The sequence below is a fragment of the Ciconia boyciana genome, chromosome 3 (assembly GCF_034638445.1).
Source record: "Ciconia boyciana chromosome 3, ASM3463844v1, whole genome shotgun sequence".
In the NCBI taxonomy this organism is placed as follows: Eukaryota; Metazoa; Chordata; class Aves; order Ciconiiformes; family Ciconiidae; genus Ciconia; species Ciconia boyciana.
In genome coordinates this window covers 71043672-71070070 of record NC_132936.1, presented here as the reverse complement: position 1 = coordinate 71070070, position 26399 = coordinate 71043672, and the positions used below count along the sequence as shown (strand labels likewise).

Sequence of the window (26399 nt, the reverse complement as noted above, 5' to 3'; positions counted from 1 at the left end):
TGCTAAATGGCTCTCTCCTGTCAATAAAGGATGCTGAAAATACTCTCTCTGGCCATGAAGTAATACATGCTATCCACAAAAAGTGCCCATTAACAGCTTACTTTATCTTCTTCCTCCATTCCACTATAGGCCTGATGAGACTTGACAATACATAACTTGAAAAAAGGAATACCAGTTACCCAGATCTATGTCCCTCTCAAAGTCCAATGACACCCCTTTCCCTCTTCTTCTTCCCCACTGCTAATGATCACAGGTACTTTGGAAGCGTGTGTGGTCTACCTCTGCTACTGTTCCCTGCTGTAATCGGCACTGGCTGCCATTGCTTGTGGCCCGGAAACACAGGAACTCCTCAGACTAAAATGCCTGGGGTTTTGCATCTTTCCATCAGAGTGCAACTTGCTGCTTCTTCTCCACTTCTGCCATTACCACTCTTGAAATGGCAGGAGGTGCTCTGCGCATGGTGAGCAGATACACTAAGCGTGCGTCCATGATGAGGCAGCAGGAGCAATCACTGCCGCTCTGTCTCCTTCCTGCTCTCACTAGGAGGTATTTTTTCTGCCTTACCAAGGATCCCCTCCGATTTCACTGAAGAGACAGTAAAAGAGCTAGGTCCTAGCAATTAATGATCAGCCATCCAGCAGGCAGTCCTGCAGATGCATCTCTGCGCTCATCTGGAACAAACTTATCACGGAAATGTGCTGATGCAAATAAGCGGTGGGTGAGTCAAGCACCCGGTACAATGCAAGTACGGTACAGAGAACGGTTTTGATGCCTTCCTTATCTGTGTTATCGCATCCGATAACAATCACACCCATGTCTAGGGGAGAGCATCCTTGGAGCTCTGGAACAGAAAGCCCTCTGAAAATCCTGAGGATCCGCGAGATCCCAGTCATTTCCAAAGCACAATTCTGTTCACAGTCACCCCTCCCAGCGTGGTGCCGTACAGTTCACCGGATTTTATTACTAGGCTCAGGTACCTCTTCCCCAGGCTCTATAATCACAGAGGGCACCGTTTGTCAAGATCCCTGACTCGCTACGTTAATCAGTCGCGCACCGATCTCCCCCCTGCCCCGGCCCTTAGCCCAGGAAGTCAGTCTCTGCCGGTACTGCCTCGCTGGCGTTTGCCACCGATGCCTGCGGCGCTCGGGAAGGGCACATTTTGAGCGCTTTGCTGTCAAGTGCCGCCAGCTGGGAAGGGGAAGCCTGCTGTCGCGCCCCCGCCCTCCCAGCGGCGCGACGGGGCGGGCAGGCCCCGCTCCGCACCCGCTGCGCCGCGCCCCGCCGGGAGCCCCGCTCACGGCGGGAGGCGGCCGCGCCAGGGGGCTGCCCGTGCCCCGCCGGCCCGGGAGGGAGCGGAGGGGGCAAGCGCCGCCTCCCCGCCGCCCTCCGCCGCTCCCGCCGCCACAGGCCCCTCCTCCCCTGCCCGCCCCGCCCGCCGCACACATGTGCCCGCACCCAGCGCCGGGGCGCGCCGTCGGGGCGGGCGGGCGCCGCCGCCTCCCCGGCACCGCTCACCGCGACAGCAGCGCACCGCACCGGCACCGCACCGTGCCTCCCTCGGGCGCGGAGAGCCGGTGGCCGCGCTGACGCCGCTGCGCGCCATGGCCGTCGCCTACCTGCTGGGCAACGGCTCCGCGCCGCTCCTCGCCGGCGCCCTGGAGGCCCCCTTCGCCGCCAACGCCTCCGCCGCCGCCTGCCGCCCCGCCGCGCCGCCCTGCGCGGCCGCGCCGCCGGGCGCCTGGGGCAACGCCTCGGCGGCGGCCGGCTGGAACCGCTCCGAGCCCTGCGGCGGCGCCAACGGCAGCGCGGGCGGCGGCGGGCCCTGCGCGCCCGCGGGCGGCGGCCCCTCCGTGGTCACGGCCATCGCCATCATGGCCCTCTACTCCGTGGTCTGCGTCGTGGGGCTCTTCGGCAACTTCTTGGTCATGTATGTCATCGTCAGGTGAGTGCCGCCGCGCCCCGCCCCGCCCTGCCCTGCCCTGCCCCGCTCCGCTCCGCAGCCCCCGGCCGCTGCCGTCGGGGCGGACGCCTCGCCGCGGGAGCCGGGCTGCGGGCCGGCCTCCCGACGGGGGATGCTGCGGTCCCTCTCCGGCAGGCAGCGCGCAGAGGGCCGCACTGGGGCGTGCGGAGGGGCTCCTGCCCCCGCGGGGAAGGGAAGGAGGCTTTTGAAGAAGCGCCGGAGCGGGTGATCGGGGAAGGGGAACTTGTGGGGGGCCGTGAGGACCGGGCGGTCCGTCAGAAACCGCTGCGGGTCCGGGGGTGCTCTACAGACCCTCTGTGCTGCAGCACCTCTGTGAGCTGCTCCGGCCAACGAGGGCCGAAGCCCGCACCTGTCCGCGGAGGAGGGAGGATGTAAAGGGACTGCAGCCACTGCCTCTGAGCGGCTGCGGGTACAGGGTCGCACACGGACACCCGGCACACATCCACGCGTCTTTCCCCCCACCTCTCCCAAACGCGCAAGCAAAACGTAAATTGCATCGCGGCTAAACGCTTCTCTCTGCCCGGGCTCATAGATCCTCTGCCTCAAGTCTTGACGTATATTTTTATATTCATATACATGTATATATCTATATATACACACATGCGTATACACGTGTAGAAATACGCCAGGATCGCGGCCGCTATCCGTAATCCCGGCTTCCCGGCTGTGCTGCAGCACTTCGCAACTTTCTCGCCCGCAAGCCCACCCGGGCTTTTACAGGTCACTCACAAGCGTGTCTTTCACGCATGAGAAATCCCATGCCCGTAAATCGGCGGCAAGTGGGTGAGAGCGAGGCTGAACCGGCTGCTTCGCCCGCCAGGGAGCGGGGCGGGCGGCTTCCGCGGGGGAACACTGCCACCTCCCGGGGCGGCGGGGCGGGACGGGGCCGCGCAAGCTCCTCTTCCTTCGTGGCTGCTCGTCGGTTCCAAACCAGGCATCCGCTGAGCCCTGCGGAGCCCAGCGGGCGCTGCTGCGGGGGGTGCCCCTGGGGCGCGCTCCCTCCCTGCTTCCAGTGTCCCCAGGTCTAGAAAGCCTCCCTTTTCCCTTTGAACGCTGTGTTTCCCGAGGAGTCGGGGGAGCAGCCGTCGGGCGTGGGTGCCGTGGGCGCAGGGAGCTGGAGGCAGGAGCAGAGGTTGGCACCCAGCATCGCTTGCAGGCCAGCGGCACGGGGCTGGCTTCATGGTGGGTGCAGCGCTGACAGTGCTAGCTGTAAAAAGGCGGGGGTGAGGACAGCGCTCGAGGTAGGGTGCTGGGGCATGGCGGAGGACGATTCCTTCGGCATGTGTTGGGGATGTCGCTGCAAAGCCTGTGCAGCTCATAGACTTAATGGGAACACAGTATGCATCAATGGTTCAAACTATAGTAGTTCAGAAACCTAGTGGTTTTAACCATACTTTAGAGGCAGCATTTTAAATGCGCAGAGCTGGGGAGATTCTCCTCTGCCCCGTGGTTTTGGTCGGCCCGAGACTCAAGCTATCTGTGTGAAGATACAGCTGCAGAGAAGCTTCTGAACAGGAGCGTGACTGCAGTCGGCTGAGCAGTGTTGAATGCATTCCTCTGGGAGAAAAAGCAGATGCACAATGTAACAGAGCCAGGATAGCTGTCAGCGGAGAAATATGCCACAGGTTGTCCCTGGAATTCTATATTTATACCAGGCATAACCCATACTGGGTTCATATTTCTTACACTAATTAATTGAATTACACTTGCACCACAAAGCCAAATTGAATGAGGCACTTGCATTTAGATTTCTATCTAAAGAGAGCATCTTTCCCTCAGATTACAGCTTAAAAACAAAAGCCAGAAGCAATAGGAGAAAGCAAAAATATATTTTCATTTTACAGAGGAAAACACAAATAAATTAAATGGCTTCTCCAAAACCATTCAGGAATTCTATGGCAAAGGCAGGACCGAACCCAGGTCTCCTGTGCAAGAACAGCTTATGGTATGACAGAGTTCATTCCCAAGTAATATCATGCAGCTGTTTACCAGTTTGGGATGAAAAAGAGTTTACATGTTAATGGTTGAATAGGATCTGTGGTTTAAGCAACATAAAAATGCATTTCCTTTCTGTGCTTTTCTCTAGGTTTAGTATATCTGGACAGCAATAGGGAACTTTTTGATTTATTTCCTGTTGCAAGATATACTAACATGACAGTATTCCCAATCATAAAATATGCATATATGAAATAGTGAGCATATGTGCTGACATTCATGTATCCTGGGATCCAGCTACAGATAGGAAGCAAACCTTTCGCTGGATTGCATTTGGCATCATATAAAGCTCCCCTTCTTTATCTACCTTTCACACCATGCCTGCTCAGGAAGAACAAAACATTGAAGTTTGTATTAATTTTGAGAAGAATTGAGACTACTAGACATAAGATTTTAAAGTGATATTGGTACCTAGTTTGCCTTGAAAATACTAGGAGCTGGGAGGTAGGTGCTTAGATATTTGAAACTCTGTCTCTACTCACCTTTCAGAGTCCAGCCCCAGTGAAAGCAACAGTGACTTCATATTCAGTGTGCTGCATGCTAATATCTCATGCTCGGCTTCTTTAGAAATATTCTTATAAACATTCTTACAACTTTTCCACACGAAGCAGATGCATGGGTTTGGAGCCAGAGCCGTGCAACTGTTTGCCTGATGTGGAACTGTCACTGTCAGTCCACGATGCCACCCTGTTATCCCAGCTGGGGCACGCAGGGGTCAGAAAGCAGACGTGTCCGACAAGGAGGTAGAAGTGTATTGTCATTACCAATACGAAAATCAGGCTCTTCACGCAAAGCAGGTCCATTGATTTCCATTTTATATACGTGTTACTTTATAATTAATGCATTCTCATCCACCCTCCTCATTCTGCCAAGTGGTTCCTGTTCAGCTGAATACTTTCATCCTTGAATTAATATTTGCATGTTACATCTGTAGGGTGTGAGGCTGAACCCCATGCTACTAGCACTGAGCTGTTTCCTTTGTCAAGTACAAAAAAAAGCCTTCTGAGTGACAGCAGTAATAGTCAGGTTTTACTGCCAGCCATCAATTTCCTGTAATCTGAAAAATCTGTAGATAATTTTTATTACCTATTTTCCTCATGCGCTTTGTATAAGTGTAAGTTACTAGTATGAACATAGTGTTGTTGTGGCCATGTCAACAGCAAATGCTCCTTCTAGCTGCTGCAGAGTACAAGAAGACAGTGTACAATTAGTACCATGTGGTATTGAATTAATTTACACAGTAATCTATAGGCTTTTCCAGCTTTCTCATCAAGTCAGTGGGATATTAGTCACACATTAGAGTGGGAAGAATATGCCCTGTGATTAAGGCAATATGCTAGAAAGCTGTAATAGGTCATAGATGAAAATCTTTAGCATCGCTGGTATGGAAGAGAGGAATAGCTCTTGGCGGCTCTGGTCCTCCATGATGCCAAGTGCCCTGAGAGGACTGTAATTCCACCAACAGCCGCTGAAGTCACTCAACAGTGATTCCTTAATCGCTTTGCTGGTAATTTTGTCACATATCATAAACAAAGGGGCCTCAGGTTCTCCGTGATCCTTCACAGGACGAAAGAAATGTTTCATTAGAGTAAATGATTGCTTAAAAAAAAAAAAAATTAAAACGGGGAAAGAAGTCCTCTCTGAAACAGATTTCTTGCTACGTTTCCCAAAACAGCCTCTTAATAGTGTTTTGAAAAAAAGAGCTGTGACTGAAACATCATCTAATCTGGAAAGACTATGCCGTACTGAAAGCTCTGGTTATTTCAGCTCAGCTCACTCACACTTCAGGAAAACTGTTTTACTAAGTAGAACGGAATTTGGGGTGAAATTTCAATTGTAGAAAGAATTGATATCACCAGAGGAATAAATATTCTCACACATGTGCACAGAAAGGGAAAAGTGAGCGGTTTGGAAAGAGGTCATAACATATGAAGCAGAGAGTCTGTTTAGAGAAATAAACTGAAAATGATCACAAGCTTGAAAGTGGCTGAAGCAAAGCAAGTTTTTCTGAAAAACAGGGGTTCTTCTTTGCAAGGTGACATGGAGTTATGGATGCAGTGTGAAAGAAGGCCTGCAGCATCTCTTGTAGCAGCATAGATCAGGGAAATTAGAAACCAAGAAATGCATAAAATTCATTCTTTTCTTTCCTATCCACAGCCTCATGAACATTTGGATGGCATTGCATGTGTGAATGTGTGTCCTGTCGATTCCACTGATTCCACTGGCTGCAAAGAAAAGGTTCCACCCCATTGCTAAGAGCTGTTAACTAAAGCCGCGGCAGCCTTAACCAGTCATGTCAGTTATGAATAGATACTGCTCACCAGCCCAAGTCAGAGAAGATCTGGGGACAGAACTGAGGGACTCAGGTTGGGCAGGAACAGCACAGAAACTGAATTAAATGAGCAGCATAGTGAGGGGGTAACCCTCAGCATCCTGCATTACAGAAAGGCAGGTGTCCCTATTTGCACGTTGTTTGTGGTGGAAGTTTACCAGCCTCTGCTAGTGGGTAAATGTTTGACTAGCAAGGGGCTCCCCTCCCTCCCCCAAGATCAAGGGAAGCAGGCAGATAAAACGGCATGTATACCTTTATATTGTCTTTTTTAAAAAAATTATATTGATACGGACATGGTCAAAATTTGGCCAGAAATACATTAGCCTACAACCTGGGGATAACGCCCATCTCCCTGAGGGAGCAGAGGTGACGGCGGGGTGAGCAAGAGCTCTGCAGCCCCACGCTTGTCTCCAGACCCTGTGCCACCCTGTGCCTGGCCCCCGTCTCAGCAAGCTCTCGCCCGCTGGACGGCACGCCTGCCCCAGGAGGGCAGACCCCCTGCTCTGCTAGCGGCTACCACCGGGCACTTCTGGGCAGAAAATATCTCCTCTCACTCAATTTCTCTTGAAAAAGCTGTTTTGATCCCACTGTATCATTTTGGTAATGGCTCCCATGAAAGATAATGTGAAATGCTTCCTGATTTTCTTTTTTTAATTTCCTTATAAAAATAAGTCAAATTGTACCAATTTTTCATGGATTCAGTAAAATAAGAAAATATTTGAAGCACATATTGTTTATATTATGTAATTATTAGCAAGCTAATGACTAATGAGCTAATTAGCTAATATAATCCTGAAGTACTGCTTTAGTTCATTTCAACTTAAAGTATTTTTTCAAATCATCAGGCATAGCTTTTGCTGAACACTGTTGATAGGCTTTTGTAATTTTTCTAGATCAAAAGGTGACATATTTACAAAAATCTCAAGCATAACATGATGTAAGCCCAAATCACAGAATCACAGAATCGTATAGGTTGGAAAAGACCTTTAAGAACATCGAGTCCAACCGTAATGTCTCAGAATCATAGTCTAGCTTACTAACCTCTTTTCCAGCCATAGCCAGCAGCTGGTGTTTAGTCAAAGAGTGGAAGAAATAAGGGCATCACTGTGTGAGAATCCTTCTAACAGTCTGTTAGACTGCAAAGAGACTTTCTGAGTGTCAGTTTGCATCAGCATTTATTCAGTAGCTTTTTGTGGACATTTCTAACATGCAGCAGTCCTAAAAAACTCCAAATCAAAAATAAGGTTGGAAATAAAAGGTCACAAATATTACCACTTCTAAACAAAGCTGCTTTGAAACAAATATTCTCTAAGGTAAAATTTCAGAATTCTGAAACATTTTTAAAGATTCAAAGTTGGTTATTTTTAAGCTTAGGTGTTCTAAGATGGATGTTGTAGAGATCCCGATTAATGGACATTTTAAAAAAAATTATTTATTTTCATTATGATGCCAAGTGAAAACAAGTTTTCAATCCTTGATGATTCTCTTCAAAATACATATCCACTCATTATAACTATATTTTTTAAAAACCTGAAAGCAACTATATTCTGAATTGCTGTGGTTAGCTGATCTCAAAGTAAGTTCTTTTTATAACCATCTGTGCTGCCTTTTGTTTATAACATGAAGTTTGGGTTTATGGTATTATAAGTGGGGATGTTATTATCTTTTAAAGCCCCTGCTCCCTTTTGGAAGTTGGCTTTTAATGGTGTTCACTAGCAAGGAGTTCCACAGCTTAGCCCAGCTGTGCTAGGAAGCATTCTCATTCATCCATGTAATGCTAAACACTTCTAAATTTTATTTGTATTTCCCTTTGAATTTACATGATGAAAAAAGGTAGGGATGACAGACCATAGCTAATCAAATAACTGTGAAAGACATGAAATACCATATTTTTTCCACCTTCTTACTAAGAAGTGTTCAATTATCAGCTATAAGATCTTGTATCTCAGATCAGGAATAACACTTCAAAACAAAAATGTTTGTGTAAAACGGAGCATCTCCTCCTCCTTGTGTTGTATGGAGCAACCCCAGCTGAGAGGTCTCTTTCTTGAGGGGGAACAGGGCACAGCAGTTAGGGTATCTTTTCCTGTTTTCCCCTTGCACCTCCAGCCCTAGGATGTGCTGCCTCTATAGAAAAATCACCCAGGAAGCCAGTTACCCAAATCCTTGTCCTAAGGTGATGGTCTCAGTACCTTCCTCAGGGCCCCAGTTTCAGATGCAATCTCATCCTTGTCACAGGGAGACTCAATCCATGATTCCCGGTGCTTTTGATCTGGTCTTTTCAAAACACATAATCGTGCTCCTTCTTTCTGTCACGCCTGCCTCCACCATCGCCTGCTTTCCCCTTTCCCCCCATCACAGGGAAGTCTTCCTCCACGCTTATTCTCTCTCCAGTCCCTTTGTCTCACCTCTGTCACTCCTTTCCAGTTCACACTCGACAGCTTCACTACAAGATCCCAATCTTTTGTATGCTAGAGACCATACCTTGTATATTTAGCATTACTTTGATCTGTACAGTCTATGGCGTTGCCTTGAGCCCCATGCTACCTCCCTGGTACCCTCTGACCAGGGGTATTACCACTGCTGTTCCCCATCACATCTTTGAGGATCTCGCATCTACTAGCGGTAAAACTGTCTTCAAAGGCTTCCCTGCCAGCTTCCCTGCTGAGCAGGGATGTTTCATGTACAGTCCTCACCTGAGGTGATCAGTCTACAAATCAGGAGGAGGGAACCAGCACCTGGAAACCAGAGAGAATAGCTGTTAACTTGTCCCCCCTAGAAAAATGTCACCGCAGTTATCATAGATAGTCAGTGGTTTTACTCTCAGCCACCCTTCCCTGAAGGCAGAGGGGAGAAAGTTAAGTTGAGGACACCGACAGTTTTCCTTTCCATGTCTTCCTAGCAAAGCAAAAATTTCAGCAGTAAGCACCTGCTGCTGGATAATGGCAATATATTGGAGTTAGCCTTTTTAGCACCATTGATTTATTTCAGAGAGATGTGTTACACAGTAACTGCGAAAGCAGCAACCTTTACTGGAGACCCATATATGCCTCAGCACCAGGCAAACGGAGACTCGACTAAAGGTGGTTTAACAAACAGGCCAGATTAAGTCCTGGAATAATTGGCAGATAATTTTCCCCCCATTTAACTAGGCTGGAAGGGAGGAAGTGTACCAGCAGATGACTGGGCACTGGAGCATACATATTACCGTCATTTGTTTTTTATCATTAAGCAGCTTTTTATGGTGTCTGGGAAAAGAAAAAGAAATGAGGGTAATAGGAGTTATAAGACATTGCAACATCTTAAATGTTTGTGTGGCAAGTTGATATGAATATATCTATAAAAACCTGTTCTTGGCTGTTCCCCTCCCCTTTTTAGAAAAAAGAAAGAATGCATCACATCAGCTTTATTTTATATGGATTTCTGCCAGGATATTTTGCATATGCTTGTAATTAAAAAAGGCATGAAAATAATAAGAAGGAATAAAATAGTTACCTGTTATGACTACTGTGGAGTTTGTGTGTTCTGTCTGAAGTAATCTCCTTGCTCGTTCATCCTCAGTCAGACACCAAGGGACAGGACCAGCCTTCCTCCCCAAAATAGCTGTCTTTCCCAAAGAAAGAAGCTTGTTTTGTTTTCTCTGAGGAGGGACTAAACTCACTGATTCAAACTAAATAGCAGAATGAGGACCTCTATATGATGCCTTTCAGTAGCAAAAAAGCAGGAAGAGCCATAAAGAAAGCTGCAAGTGAATTTTAGCCCAAAGCCCAACACAATATTGTAATTAATTGAAAAAAGGATGAGTCAGATGCCCTCCCAACTCTCTTGGTGCCACATCATTCCCAAAAAGACAGCCACTGGAGTCTGAAGAAAGTTGACTCTGCCTAAAAGGCTTTTGTTTAGCTCTCCCTCTCCCAAAGCTGAGGTCTGAGAGAAGTCGCTAATTGGTTCAGAGTACAGGAGAAGTGCCCCTGAGCCGGTGCTCCTCCGTGAGAAGTGGTGGGCTCTGCTTACTGCTCCTGCCTGGGTCCTCTAAGCAAATCCTGGTGGATCTGCACATGCCTTGACGCTGCTGCGATGCAAGGAAAGGACAAGTTGGGAAGTCAAAGATGCTAGCGAGATAACCCGAGGGAAGTAAACTTCGGTGAAATTCTGGCTTAATTTAATTTGAGCTATGGAGGAGAATAAAGTGAAAAAGGAACTTGGCAGTGGGAAAACAAAGTATTAGGGAGAAAAGAGGTAGCAGCTGAAGCGACTACAGTTCAGCAGTTACCTGACCTATGTTCAGATCCATGTTCAGCACATAAATCCAAACTCCCTCAGAAAATGGAGATCCCCTTGCTGGTGTCTGAGGAAGGCTGCTCTAGCATAAGGTATGTGAAGGCCTTGCTGTGTTCCTGACCAAGTATGTCAAATGGGAAGGCCTTGCTATTTTAGATCTCGTACACTTCCTTACTATGTCATGCCTTGACACCTGAAGTGATGCTTAATATTTGTATATTTTTTCATCTCTCTAAACCACCATCACTGGTCACAGCAGTGACCGGGTAGTGCTGTGCTGGCAGTCAGGATGCAAGGCTTTAACAGGAGCAAACAACCACTGCCTCTGTCTTTCGTAAAGGCAGTAAAATCTTGTTCCCTTCCCCGGTTCGGCTTTCACCCCCAAACTCAGGATCAGTGCAGGAAGTAAGAGAATATGCTGCAAATTGCACAATTTCATTGTAACTCACGTGAATATTTTCTGCTATAATGATGTACCTGCTGGAGGGTTTTTTTTTCAATTTGTTGTTTGTTTGTTTTCCCTGAGGGCTTATTATTTTTAATTTACATCCTTGTATATTATCTCTTCAGAAGAACATAAATCAAAAGGACGAGTAGATTGTTAACCACAGTATGGCACTTCCAATCTAGGTGGCCTGACCACCTAATAACGTGTAAGGGTTGTACACAAATTTATGGTGCTTGTACCCAGAGCTTGAATTTAATGGCTTAAGGCATACGCATTCTGAAGTACCCATGAATAGAAAAATCAAAGACTAAATCTTCAAGCTCATGAAATCATATGCTCCCAGACAGATAGATTAGGCTCATCCAGAATATATATGACTTCTAAACTTTGATAGGTAACAGTCTGCCACAGCACACGTCACAACTGTGGCTGAGATACAGTACAGGTCTTTCACTCTATAGAGACCCACTACCATGCCAAGAAAGAAAAAAGACAATAAGATAGGATGGCCATCAGTTAAGTCCATCATTTGAGACCCTTTAGCTCAAAGGTACTTTCCAGACTATGGCCTAGCTGAGAGACTTCATTTCAGTGTCAAACATACTAATTGGATTGGTAGACAGAAGAAATTTTTGAGGGTTTTTTCCAGACTGTCCTGAATATGACACGACCTTTGTCAAAGCTTTAAGGGCTCAACGAAAATTGAAAGTACCTGATATCTCAGGAAAGCATGCAAAAAATCCTTCTTTCTTACTGTTTCTGAGTTGCATATAAAAGATGCACCAGAACAGCCATGGAAATAAATGTTCATTTAAATTGGTTCAACTAGGCATACTTCACGTGTTTTAATCTTCCCACCCAAGGAGACCTCAACTAATCTAATGTATGCACATAGTGATTCTTCATTTGTTTAACAAGTCATTTATGCAAGAAGAACATTAATTTGAAACACTAACCTAGTCTCCTCCAGCATCAACAAGAGTTATGTCAGGTTGTCTGTATGCAAGACCTAATTGCTGCCTGTTGTTTCTTTCAGTAGCAAAACCATTTTCGTGAACGACTGCTTTCTGCAATGAATCTCCTGTAATTAAGCCAGTTTTTCATATATTTTGCATTGAACTTAAACACAGATCAGTTGAAGCAGTCTTTGTCTCCAAATTAGCGTTCTGTGGACAAAAGCTTGCATGCCTTTGTGTTGCTGAAAGTAGTTATTACCAATCATCGGCCAGCCCATTTCCTAAGTGCAAAAGACTGTTTCTGCTTTTCTCCTCACTGCTGTTATTCAGATAGGAGCAGTTTTCAAATTAATTTGTAATGGTATGCATTACTATATTCATTGGGCTAAACGTGGACCCCCTCTCTGGCTTCTTTGCACCCGCCTAGTGGTACAAGGATGCTGTAAAACTGATCTGGCACAGAAGGGCTGCAGGGTCTGGCGGAGGGTACATTTCAACAATCCACACGGATGTGAACGGCTTGTCCAAGAAGCGGTAGGGACAAGACTCAGGTGGCAGTATACCAACTGTGTCTATGAGGCTTAGATAAAGTGTGATGCAAACCAAAAAATTTCATTATTTTTTAAGAAAAGATATGGTCTTCGTGTTATTTGTTCTTTACTTTTGAGCCATGGAGGCTTAAAAGAAAAGACTCTTCAAAAATTTTTGGAGGTGATAAGGTGGAGGCTAAACCATCAGAGTGGGCAGGCCAGCAACAGAGCTGTGGCACGTGCCTTGCAGAAGGAGAGAGAGGCACAAGCCGGCTCACATCTCTCTTGTCGCATGACTGTGAGGTGGAAGGGAAGGTGCTCATGGCTCCTGCTCAAGATGCTGTTACACGCTGTGCAATGGAGCTGGGGGTCTCTCTAGGTTAGTTTGATGAACCTTTTATTTGGTTTGCAAACTACAAGTGGCCCATGGGCTGCCAGTTGAAGAGGTCATTTCAAGACTTTCTATTTATCCTTGAATGCTAGGAACTTAGTGACTATCTGAGTAGGATTCTCATGCTTTTCTCTATTGCTTTTTCTTACTCCAAGCAAATCCCAGTTGAGTGAACCTCTACAGCTCAGATCTTCAAACTTCAACTATATTTTAAAGCTTTGCTGGATTGAAGATAAAGGCAAGGCTGAGCTTTCCCTACAGAATTAGACAGACATAAAGTATATTCTTACTGTTGTAAACCTGATCTATCATCTACTACTACCAACAAAAAACCGCTTCATAAACATAGATATTTTATGATACAAAACCTGCACTGAGGAGATAGAAAGGGCATTACTAGTGGGTGTCAGTATTATAATGAGCACAATTTGAATATGTATCAAGACCAGTATTGAGCTAAATATTCACCAAAAAATTGAATCATCATGTTGCTCTATTATCTTTCATTGCAGAGTTGTAAAAATAAAAGTAATGTTGCCCAAAGCCAACTTCTGTCTTCACTTGCAATCTTGCTCATTATCATGAAAAATTTAATATACTTACGTGTTTTAGATGCTGAAATTTCAATGTAATCTAAATACCAGCATTCAGATTTTCATGGGTTTGCATTTAAGACTCTTTCTTTACACATCTGTTCATTTTTAGATTATCTAGTGGCCTTGAATGAAACTGTGAAAACAGTATCTGTTAAAAGATTGCATTTATAAACACAATAGTTTTGTGTTTATAGTGTCATACAGATATCCTGTAACTTCAATTATGTATAAAATCCAGTCCCGCTGAAGTATAGAAATCTCATCACATACACATCGATGTCTGGATGATGGAAATGTTTGTGCTGCTTGTTCAAATAGGTAGACTGATACCTTAGCAAAAGATATAATAACAGCTAAGATCAAGGCTTTGACAAGCTCCATTTTGAGGGACTGTTATTTTTCATGCTGTTAAAATTACTTTTAATCAGTTGCTTCAGTATTTATTTGTTCGTACCAAAAAAATAATCCCGGGGACACTGATAATCTATTTATTTGGAAAAATACATGTTTAACAAAATGTACCTTTCAGAAATAAGCCCTTTATAAAGTCTTGAAATATTCAGTACAGAGAAACACCCAAATCCCGTAGAATTCACTGAAAGGGATATTGTGAATTTCAGTAGGCTTTTGTTGATTAGGCAATTGTGGAGGTAAATACTTTCTATCACACAAAAGCTCTGCTTCCTTTCTTTGTAAGAACAGCGTGATTAGAAATACAAAGATTACAGAGTACATCAAGCAAAATCCTTCATTAATAGCCTATAGAGCCCATTAAACGAAATAAGTGAAAGAACTTTTAAGGTTAAACTGGCAATGAAAGCAGGATAACAAAACTGAAAAATGCGTAGCATTTAAGAAAGATAAGGCCCATGCCAGTCCCAGTGAAGAAACTTTATTCTGTTTATTCAGAGCTTTTCCCTGCCCATCCTCTGGCATGCTAACCTGAAAGTCACTTACATATTGGTTGATGTATTTATTTTTTTGCTGTATCAAGCATTGCCTTTAAATCGTAAGAATGGCTTTAATCACTGATAAAAAACCCCATTATCATTATCATCTGATGGTGTGCTTTCCAGACAGAACTTTGCCAGAATCCTGTGTGATGGCAGCAGCACAGAGCAGCATACCTAAGCGTGCTTTCTTGTCCAGCCATAAAGACAGGGCAATCACCTCAGGACTGAGTAGGGATCAGCAGCCTGGGTGAGGGTGCAGGATCCTCATCGCCTTTCCTTGTCTGTGCAGAATTGAGAGCCACTGCCCCTCCGCTGCTCTTGCTGCCTGAGCAGATCAGACTGGAGCAAGCTGGATACGTCTGCTCACAGTGCAATCAAACCTCCAGGTTAGCTCTCTGGACACAATCTTAGCTAGTCCTGGATCTGTTGTCAGATCTATGGAGAAGACAATAATTTTTGATAAACAACAGGGGACATGGCAAAAAGAGGGCTTAGTACAACATTTTCATTCTGGGTAATAGTAAAGTCAATATAAAAATATTGCTATTTTCATTCTGGGTAATAGTAAAGTCAATATAAAAATATTGCTATTTTCATTCTCTGCAAGATTCTCCAGCAAATTGCCCAGAAAATATGTTCTCCTCCCTCCAAACTGTATTTAGAGCTGTAGCTTGTTGTGTAGCTCTCCCACACTGCAATCCTGTACATTTTTTTCTAAATAATTCCCAGCAGAGAGAAGCGTGGATGCTTGCAGCATCTATCTCTTCCTAAGTTAGTGTTACAATGTTGTTCTGTAAATGGAGTGCTCCTGTAAGAAAAGTTTTTGGGGTATTTTCAGAATATAGGTTTTATTTAAAACTTAGAAGTATCATACTCACATCATACTTTCTCAAGACAGCAGTCAAGGAAGAGCTTGGATCTACTTGAAAATCTTTTTTAAAAAAAAACCCTAAATTGAAATTAGGGTTGTTAGTGGCTCCTTATGCACAGTGCTAGAAAATGAGAGAACAAAGCCAGTACAAACTTCTTCAAATGTTCATCATAAAAGCTATCTAGATGCATTCAGCAAATAGTCTGCATTTCTCCAGACCCTACCAAAAAAAGTTCCAAATGTGTCTTCCCTACACAGCCCTGTCATCAAGGTTTTTTTGCAGGTGACTTGTGTTCTGAAGAGATCAAAGTCAGAGAGGGAAAAAAACCCATGAAATACTGTCTTTTACACTTTGTCTTCCCTGTCAGCTTGCCTGAAAGATCTTTTCAAGTGGGTGTTCCTCTTGCAAATCACTCTATAAATTGTAAAATGTTTGATCAAACTGTACTTGTTACTTTGCAGAAACAGAAGGAAGTTTTATCAAAAGAGCAAGCCATCTGACCCCCCAAAAGCCAGGCAGCCACAGTGACCAGCAACCTTGGCAGCAATCAGGACAGCAGGGCAGCGTGGCCGGAAACATTACTTAGAGTGAAACATTCATTGTACCACTGCAAAAGTATAGCATCCTCATAAAAAGTGGTTCTCAAGTGCTGCTCAGCTGACACAACAGACTTGAAACAGTAAAGGGCTCTTCAAAAATTTGATGAGACTAAGGAGGAATTTGGTCTCTACCTTTGGCAATGCAAATACAAATTAAAACATAAAAAGCTCCCCCTCCTCAGCTGTGATTGAAGTGTGACATATTCAAAATTCAGGCAGTGGTTTTTGGGTTGTTAGCAGCACAGACTTAGGAAGAAGGGGGTGCAATGGACGTTGAAGACCCTCCTGCCAAAACAGGCACTGTGGAGCAGAGCGAGCATTCCTACCTCAAGCAACAGGGCTGCAGCATCCACCCGGGGTGGGGGTCCTATTGATATATTCAATGCATATGGTTAACAGCGTCTGTCTCCTCGTTTGACTGAAGGAACATCTGTCCAACTTATATTGGACGTTGAGAGTAGTAAAGCAATGTAGTAACCATCCTTACAAATTTTTTTAGAATTCTATAATTATAAACAAATGAGAAGGCATAAAAGCCTGAGTTTCTAGACACAGTGGATTTGATAACTATACTAATCTCTTAGGTACTTATTCCCTAAGGAATTACATCATTCCTACTCCACAACCTACAAATGAGTTCTCTGTTTCTACAGACCATGGTTCTGATACTCGACATGATGTCAGCAGATACAGAAAATCTATCTATTATTTAGTACAGTGTCTGAAATGTACAAATACAAATTTTTTTCAGCTTCTCAATTCTTTAGCATCTATAATATTTTCTTCTATGTGTATCCTTTCTCTCTGCACAAGTTAAATTAATCTTTCTTTCTTACACCCTTTAGCTAATGCCTCTGCAAACATTATTGTAGATAAACCATAGCAAGGTCATTTGGTTAAAAGCAGAAAAGATGATCTTTGACAGTATCTAGCACATTATTTCACAGAAGTTTCTTACAGAGGGTGCACTGGACTCAATTTTGTTTAATATTGTCAGTTGTGGTCAATCACAAGCTTTACTGATTTTTTTTCTAGGTACACGAAAATGAAGACTGCCACCAATATCTATATATTCAATCTGGCATTGGCAGATGCCCTAGCAACAAGTACTCTGCCATTCCAGAGTGTGAATTACTTGATGGGAACATGGCCATTTGGTACCATCCTTTGTAAGATTGTTATATCCATAGACTACTACAACATGTTCACCAGTATCTTTACACTCTGCACCATGAGCGTGGATCGCTACGTAGCTGTTTGCCACCCAGTCAAGGCCCTTGATTTCCGTACCCCCAGAAATGCCAAAATTATCAATATCTGCAACTGGATTCTTTCTTCTGCCATTGGCCTGCCAGTTATGTTCATGGCAACTACTAAATACAGGCATGGTAAGTCTTTCAGGCTTTCATTCCTAAATTGAGTATTTGAATGTTTAAACTCCTTTCTGCATTGTTTCACTTTATTGTAGAGGCATTGAATTAACTTCTGACCTCCAACCTGTATAAAGCAGGTGTCAGTGCACATGGACCCCTTCAGCAATTTTGCATCTGGCTGTAGTTAACTGCACACAGCACTGCACATGGTCGGTCTTTTGCAACAGGCAGCTCCAGCTCCTTCTGTGGGTCTGTGCGAGTCTTGCTGCCCCATGCAGTTACTGTAGTGTTTGGAAAAGCATTTGTGCCTGCCTGCCTTCTGCTGTGGGGCGGTTATGCACTGTCCTACAGCACACAAGCCTGTGCTTTGCCCAGGGTGTTCCCACTGAAGTTGGCAGTCATAGATATGTTGCTGGCAGGACGTGATACAGAGCAGAGAGCACGTTCTGGGTCACTGGTGCTCAAAGACCTTCCATGAAGCAACAGCATCTCAACATAAATCCAAACCCTCCATTGTGCACAGGTACCAAGTGTCATGTCATTCTCTTCCCCATTGCCCTGAAATGCACAAACTCTCAGCAGATTGTCCTGGTTTCGGCTGGGATAGAGTTAATTTTCTGCCTAGTAGCTGGTATAGTGCTGTGTTTTGGATTTAGTATGAGAATAATGTTGATAACACACTGATGTTTTAGTTGTTGCTCAGTAATGTTTACACTAGTCCAGGACTTTTCAGCTTCCCATGCTCTGCCGGGTGCACAAGAAATTGGGAGGGGGCACAGCCAAGATAGTTGATCCAAACTGGCCAGAGGGCTATTCCATACCATACGACGTCATGCTCAGTATAGAAACTGGGGGGAGTTGGCCGGGGGCAGTGATCGCTGCTCGGGGACGGGCTGGGCATCAGTCGGCAGGTGGTGAGCAATTGTATCGCTTGTTTTTTCCTGGGTTTTGTTCCTCTCTCACTCTCTTGTTGTCTTCCTTCTCATTACAATTTATTATTATTATTTTGTTCCCATTATTAAACTGTTCTTATCTCAGCCCACAAGTCTTCTTACTTTTGCTCTTCTGATTCTCTCCCCCATCCCACCAGGGGGGAGAATGAGCGAGCAGCTGTGTGGTACTTAATTGCCGACTGCGGCTAAACCACAACACAGATACAGCGGTTAAACCATCTTTTTTTTCACCAGGTTTTATACTGAAAGCGAAAATGAGTCAAAGTTTAACTCAGCTTTGACAATTGAATGACAACTCAGAATGACAATTCAGCTCTGTTTCTTGTCCATTATACATGCAAGTCCAATATACATGCAATTCCAAGCAATGAAATGCAAAAGAAAACGTTACTTCAGTTTGGTTTTCCAAACTCACACTTCATACATGTTTTGCAGCACTGTGTCCTATCAATGTTTGTGCCGATGACAGGTCACAGATTGCTTCATTTTACCTGTTTACTTAGTAAATCTTCATGTGTTTGCCTATGATATTTAACAAGAAAGATTTAAAGAAGAGCAAATGAAAAAAAGACCCACTTGTTCTTCTCTGCTGTTTTCCTTTTTCTCCAGGCTCTATTGACTGCACACTTACGTTCTCCCACCCTGCGTGGTACTGGGAGAACCTCCTGAAAATCTGTGTGTTCATCTTTGCCTTCATCATGCCAGTCCTGATCATTACCGTGTGCTATGGGCTGATGATTTTACGCCTGAAGAGCGTTCGCATGTTATCCGGCTCCAAAGAGAAGGACAGGAACCTGCGGAGAATCACGAGGATGGTTCTTGTAGTGGTGGCAGTGTTTATTGTCTGCTGGACTCCCATCCACATTTATGTCATCATTAAAGCCCTGGTCAACATCCCAGAAACTACTTTCCAGACTGTCTCCTGGCACTTCTGTATTGCTCTAGGGTATACAAATAGCTGCCTTAATCCAGTCCTTTATGCATTTTTAGATGAGAATTTCAAAAGGTGTTTCAGAGAGTTCTGCATCCCCACTTCCTCAACCATTGAGCAGCAAAACTCCACCCGAGTCCGACAAAACACTCGTGACCATGCTTCCACTGCCAACACTGTGGACAGGACTAACCATCAGGTATGACTAGCAGTGGAGATGTCATCTCTGGATCCAGGCCTCCCGCCTGGAGATGACATGTATTCTGAAGTTACAGTTTATACTGATTTGTAGCTATTTGAAGGTCTAGACACCTTCAGGGTTATATTTGAAACTCATGTATGCATACACAGAGACCCCAGTCCTGCATGGTGCTAGTTGTTCTCTCCACTAGTTGATGCTCAGAAGCTGAGGGCTTTCAAAGGTACCTTGCATGACCAGGTCCAGTGTGCATGCACATAGAAAGCACACAAAGCAGTGTTTCATTTGCAGGATGTTTACAACAGGTGACTGCTTTAGAACTGGTTGGAGATTAATCACAGATTTCTCTATTCATACTCCTTGTCTGCTGATGGAGACAGGAGTGGGACAGAATATAGATCTCTTCTTCTCCCATCGCAACAGTCAGTAAAGAGAAGAAACTGTGCTTGTACACTTTTGATTAATGTACAAAGAAGGCCTACCTGGCCTTGTTTGTCCTGGAAGACATGCAAGAAGCAGACAAAGGCTTGTCTACATGCAGTTCTTGTATCAGATAATTATCTGTGTTGGCTAAGGTGGGTTTTGAGATAGAGATATATATATACATATATATATATATATAAAATATATATATACACACATGTTAAGGAGTATTGTATTGTGCCATTTTGCCAGTTAAGGTATACTGAGAATATACCTTTTCCATGTACAAAAAGCTTTTGAGAAGTAGAGATTTTATGGCACAGCAGATACCAAGAGAAAAATTATTTTTTTTTATTCAGGCTATTTTTGCTTAGCTTTTGCAAAGAAGCTCTTTTGTTACATGTTCAACATCTCTCTTCCTGTGATTAGTCCTGAGAATTTCCAATCCCCATCCCTTAGTGAACATCAAGCAAAACATGAAAGCAAATCTTCACATTCATGAAAGTAACTCAAGCGCATCACAAGCACTAGAAAAAGTTTGAGTCATCTCTGTAATTCATTAAAAAGAACAAAAGACACAAGCCTAGTTCATTCCTTGACACATCACCTTTCAGCAATATACTTGGGTTGCTCCTGCACCAGTTCCTCACTGCTGCCCCTTCATCCACAAGCTAGCTGCCTCCTCGAGGTGCAGAAGTCAATGGCTTCTTGTGAAAGCAGTTGCATACCTGCCACTCAGCTGCTGCCAGAAAGCCCAAATCAGAACATTGCCATCTCCAAAGAGACAACATAGTAATTGCACCAGAAGAGAGGAGGGAGAAGCTTTATTAAGCATCTACATTTGGTGGTGGTGTTCACCAGCATCTGATTCATACATGCCAAACTGTTCCCTGTGAAATCAGCACCTGCTCAGTCTTACGCACACTTTGGTGGTGGAGCAGAACTGCCAAACTTGGCATAGGTGTGTACATGTATGTATGTATCTACGTGTAGTATTTACTAGGTGTAGCGAAAATTTATTAGACAGATTCAGCTGTTAATAATGCACTTCTAACCCTCAGTGCAGTCAAGTTTGTGTATGTGTCTGACAATAGCGTTGTATCTATATCTAGTACAATTCCAGCTTTTTACAGTGCAGTGTGTATGCACACATTTTTTACATTTAGTTATGTATCTTTATGTTATTTTTAGGAGAGGTGTAGCCTTCTAAACTTCTGCCCTTAGCAAAGATTAATGTGTGGTACTGCCCAGAGGCTGAGTGAAATAAAGTCCATTTCCCTGGGCACTGAGCAAACACAGAATAGAAGATGATCCTTCCCACAAAGATCCTTCAGCCTACACCAACAAGGGAGAGAGCCAGCTGAGGCAGGGATAGACCAAGCAAGTGAAGTGAGCTTTATAGCGGCAATAAGGAGGAGGCTAGTCTCATATTTGGGTTCTTTGCAGATTGGGGTTTTTTTCCCATTCAGGGAATAGTGATGAAATTAGTTAAGAAGAGATAAAGCACATGTAAACAGAAGAGAAGGGGAAGACACTGAAGGGAAAGGGAGGTGAGAGGAAGAGTGCAGAGGCGAAAAGGGAACATCAGGAATGAGGTCCAAGTGAGGCAATAAGGAAGGAAACTGAAGCAAAGAGCCAATAAGCATGGAACAAAAAAGGTGTATGCAGAGCTGTAAGAAATTGTTTGACTACCCAGCTTTGACTACTTTGGTAGCTCTTTGTAGCAACCAGCCATCAGTTTTCCCCCGGGTCACGGAGAAGACAACATTTGGAAGCTCTAGATGCCCTCACAGATGGATGGATAGGTCTCTTTGCATGGTCTGGTATTTGAAAGAATTTGAAGTGGCTATAAATTTGAAGTGGCCAATTTCACTTCCCTCACCACCATGCCTGCAGTTCTTGCTTTGGCAGCTGCCACTGCTGCCACTGGTTTATTTCTGCCAGATGTGCTCACTGGATGCTGACCTGAGCCTTCTCACTGCTGCGCTCCCTGGAGTACAGCACACCAGCTAGCGGGTGCAGGCTTTCTCACTCTCCACAACGTCTACAGAATACATTCACACCAAGCCATGTTCAAACCTGAATGAATATTAAACTTCATTTATTTTTTTTCTCTAGCAAACATTTCTGTAAGAGACATTTTTGTTGTCTGCTACTATCAGAATGACAGGCAAGGTTGTAGACAATCTACACTAAAAAGGTTCTCTGGGATAGTACTTACAAGTGGAACATCTAATATTTTTACTATTATTATTATTTTTTTTTTTTAAACAGAGAAAGCCCTAGGGTGAATGCAGCCTTTGCTCTCCGAAAAGAAAAAAGAAAGAAAAAAATAAAGAAAAAACCCCAAACAAACCACTGTTTGCTCAAACAGTGAGCTTTTGTAAATTCTATTGACAGGGCATTCTTTTCACAGGTAAGTGCTTTCTGTACAAGAAAGTCTAGCTAGTATATCTGTATTGATCTAAGTATACTAACAAGCTCTTTCTTGTACAGACAAGGCCTTGGAGAGCATTCGGTATGAATTCTACTTGCAAGGCTGTATAGTACTCGGCACACTTCACATCATTTCCAAAGAAACAGATGTTCTACAAGTTGCTTTTTTTGCCAAGTGAGAATTCTTTACTCCTGCTAAAGTTAATGAGAACTGCAAGCACTCAATCGCTCAACAGCTTAGCACCTCACACTCTTAAAGCACTTAAAAATAAGCATTCACTGGTGGAAGGAACAACTGTTTTCTATCAGTGCAAAAGCAGTAACAGGAAACATCATAAATATTCATATTATCCTGAGTTAAGATACTGGCCTTTGGCTTACTCTATGGCTCTTTGGCATTACCAAAAAGATCTAGATTAAGAGTTTGATTATTGTTTTATCAGCATTGACAAAAAGTGGAAGAGCAGAAGTTCAAGTTCAAAACTCCTCCAGAAATGCAGCTTCTTTCAAATGCACGGAGTAGCATCCGATCTGTAACACTGATGGTGTGAGCATTTATGGAAATGGTACATGCTCACTGGAGCAACATAGTTCTGAGGGGAAAAGACAGTGCCTCATCAGGCATGCAAAAACTGGAAGAGTTGGAAGACTGAGATGTTTCACGTCTGTGGGGGATGTATCCTGTGTTACACTCAACTAACTCCTGTGGTAAAATGCATAGGTTACATTTGTTCCAAAGTGAGCTTAAAGGCTTGGCTCGCTTTAATTTTCAGGGAGGCATATGCAATCTTATAAGTGCATTTGCATGAAGACTTAAAACGAGAGTAGGAGTGATGGAATCCTGGCAAAATTGCTTGCAAAGCAAAACTGCTTACTTTGAACTTTTCTCCGTATGACCCAATATAGGTAGGGAATGGTAATAAAGGACCAAATACTAGCTTTTGCAAATGGCTGAGGTTTTTTGATGTCATTGACATTAACCTGATTCATAACAAAGACCTTTGTTATTCATAACAAAGACCAAGAATTTTGAAATAGCTTTTAGTTCAGATGCAGAGACTCTGCATTGTTATCTCCGAGATTAAAAAAAGTTTGAATATTTTTTAAAATTTAAAATTCATTGATAATTCTTTTTTCCTGAAAACTGTGTTTTCCAAATACCTTTTATTTTTGTTAATATCTATCTGTTAGTAATAAAAAATCCTAAATACTTAGGAAAATGGATTATTAATAATTACAGAAATCTGAGAAATTTAATTTGTTTCAGTGAGTTAGTTTCTTTGTGACCCATTTAAGTTTTTATAGCAGCCTCACCTGAATGTATCCAAGCAACTAAGCAAATTATGTATAGGCACATTTTCAGGACTATTTAGTTATCCTGTGTAACTATTTTTTTGTATTTTTAGCTTCTGGTGCTTTCTGATGCTTAACCACTAAAGTGTCTAAATGCCATAATGGAAGCTGCAAATCCTCCTCATATGCTGAAAATGAGGCCTCAGATATGTTCAGTAAGCAGAAGCTCTGGTATTTGTGCTCAGCCCTGAAAGCTTTGCCCTTATTGCTTGGATTGGCAGCCACGTGTAGAAATAAAAAGGATATTGGATTAAAGAAAACCTATTTTTAAGTTGAAACAAGGAAAAACTGAAAGCTAGTTTCATTTTGATTAGATAAATGAACAAAGGACTTACTTACATTTTAATTTTCCCAGTGCTATATGACAGATTGCAAACAAATATGGGGAATGCTGGTGAGTCCTATGCAGAAACGTGACAAAAGCTGAGCAGATTCTGTAACTCCAAACCTTGGTATATTCACGTCTACCTGTATTAATAGAGAATGGCCTTTCTGTGTATTTTTAGAAAATGGACATATCTCCTTTGTAAATAATAGTGTATTTCAATAGTAATTATAAAGTATGGACTTCTTATACAGCTCATTTCTGGCAAGATAATGACATCTATGAAAAGCTTGTCTAAATTCAAGCTTTTGTAGCTGATTTGTACTGACATGGGCCCTTTGTGAGTCTTCTAGGTAGCAGAGAAAACAGAATGTGTTTGTCAGACTATTTCATGAAAGGAAACAAGAATAAACTATGCTATGAGGACCAGAACTAATTAGATGGCTTCTAAGGTTGCCTGTGTTTGTGGCATTCCTTAAACTGTGAATTAGAATAAATGGGGAGCAAAATATTTCAATTTTTTCCTTAATAAATTAGAAAAAGAAAACTAAAACTGCAAATCCAAAAGTTAGCCAATCTACTGATGTGAGCACAGAATGTATCATCTAAAATACCAACTCCCCTGCAATTAGAAGTTGGTAAAAAAATACAAAAGAAATGCTCCTATTTTATCTAATCTACGAAGATAAGTGAATATGGACTTCAAAATTCATTTCTGGATCTAGACTTCTCCAAAAGACAGGGACATTCACATTTAGGATCAGGTCAGTTTCTGGCCAAAAGGAGCTGAGGAGAAATATTCCCAATACAGAATAAAGAAAGTACCTAAATATAGCATGTTAAATTGAACAAGCATTTGAGTTATGTTGTGGTCTTGGAGAAATTTATCTCCAAATCAGAAGTTCTAACAGACTCCACTCTGCTGAATGTGCTTGGAAAGCAATGCAGTTAGAAAATGCACTTTTCTTCTCCCTGCCCCAAAATCCTTACCCATGTCCCATTACTTTTACAGGAGCGCGTTCCCTCTCATCTCAGTCAGGCTCCACCTGTGACTCTGCTTTCCATACCGTAAACCCTTTATTCACGGTGTCTCCCACCCTGTTTTCAACAGGTTCTAGGACAACATTTGCTGGGCAGTAAAAAGGGTTGCAGACTTTCAGGACGTGCTGTGCAGTAAGGAGATTTTCTTGATGAAAACATCTGTAGGGCTATTGTGCCTGTGTGCGAATAGGACTTAACATGGATTCTGTGGACATACAGGGCTGAGAGGTTGTTGGGTTTGTTGCTGACGTAAGTCCATCTCACATGGAATTTAAACTAGACTTTAACTGCAAATCCAAAAGTTAGCCAATCTACTGATGTGAGCACAGAATGTGTCATCTAAAATACTAACTCCCCTGCAATTGCTACAAAAAGAATACAGGGAGGGAGCGAAATCCTTCCATACTCATGAAATTCATAGAGAGTTTCCCTCTAGAAAGAGAACAACTGGTATGAAATATATTCTAATTAAAATTTCACAGCTACTAATGTTTCTTTGTCTTTGAAGGTCAGACATGAAACTTTTCCAGGATCATTTCCTCTGCCTTTGTTGCTTCATGGCAAAGGCATAGTCTTGCCTTAGTCTCTGGGCTACCTGTTTAGCTTTATACGGCAGGACAGTAGCTGTAAATGAGAAGTAAATTCCTCTTAAAAAAAAAAACCCACACATGCAAACACACACAGAAACTTGTGGGTGGGTAGAAATCAAGTAATTGTTCATTGTATTTGCAATTTCTTTCCTTTCAGTTGGAACTTCAAGAAGCTGAAACTACTCCACTGCCGTGACAGGGTCTCCTGCCGCATAGCTCTCAAAGCAATTGCACACCAGTGCCACAGTGTGTCTGGGCAGTATGCTATGGGAATGTGTAGGATACACTTTCCCTCAAAAAAATACCACAGAGGAAAGTGCCTGCTTTTCCAGTCTGTCAAAAATTGCTTCTGCAGCACTTCTACATTGCGCATAACAGAAGCATGAAACTTAACAGCAAGCAGAGCCGAGAGATACGGGGGCTTGTCAGGCTCCAGTGTTCAAAACAGTCATGTTTACCAGGAATACATACATTAGTTTAAAACAAAGCTACTGTACCTGTAGCAATCTGACATGCTCTTGACAACTTACAGTGGTGTTAAACAGGCTGGAAACAAAAATTCAAAGGCTAGACAACTATAGTTTGAAGAATGAAGGTGAGCTTTTAATGATGGGAAATAATGGGAAATGAAGTTGTAATACTGTTGGGTACTCGATTTAGTCTTAAAATTTATTTGTAAAGCTGTTTTCTGTGCAGGTTGTTTGTGTGCCGAAGTCTCACAAGATCATCTAGAACAACACATTGGCAGTTCAAGAGGTCTTCTCTTACAAGGATTGCATGTTCCACAATTTCAAAGGGAAAATATTTATTTCAGTGCTCACTTAACAAAAAACAAAACTCC

General features: G+C 43.2%; 1 protein-coding gene across 1 annotated transcript; it reads left to right on the top strand.

Annotated features, from left to right (window-relative positions):
- The first annotated feature begins 1585 nt into the window (after positions 1-1585).
- On the top strand, positions 1586-26383 carry OPRM1 (opioid receptor mu 1). The gene is made up of 4 exons (XM_072856079.1): positions 1586-1942; positions 16970-17322; positions 18870-19390; positions 25716-26383. Exons 1-4 carry the CDS (start codon positions 1602-1604, stop codon positions 25752-25754), a joined length of 1254 nt encoding a protein of 417 aa, XP_072712180.1. The 5' UTR covers positions 1586-1601; the 3' UTR covers positions 25755-26383.
- Positions 26384-26399: the final 16 nt, after the last annotated feature.

Excerpts from the sequence above, each read along its gene's own strand:
- OPRM1 (XM_072856079.1), top strand. The coding sequence starts at position 1,602 with ATGGCCGTCGCCTACCTGCTGGGCAACGGCTCCGCGCCGCTCCTCGCC. Across the intron at positions 17,323-18,869 it reads AACTACTAAATACAGGCATG|GCTCTATTGACTGCACACTT; the intron begins GTAAGTCTTTCA and ends CTTTTTCTCCAG. Across the intron at positions 19,391-25,715 it reads TGGACAGGACTAACCATCAG|TTGGAACTTCAAGAAGCTGA; the intron begins GTATGACTAGCA and ends CTTTCCTTTCAG.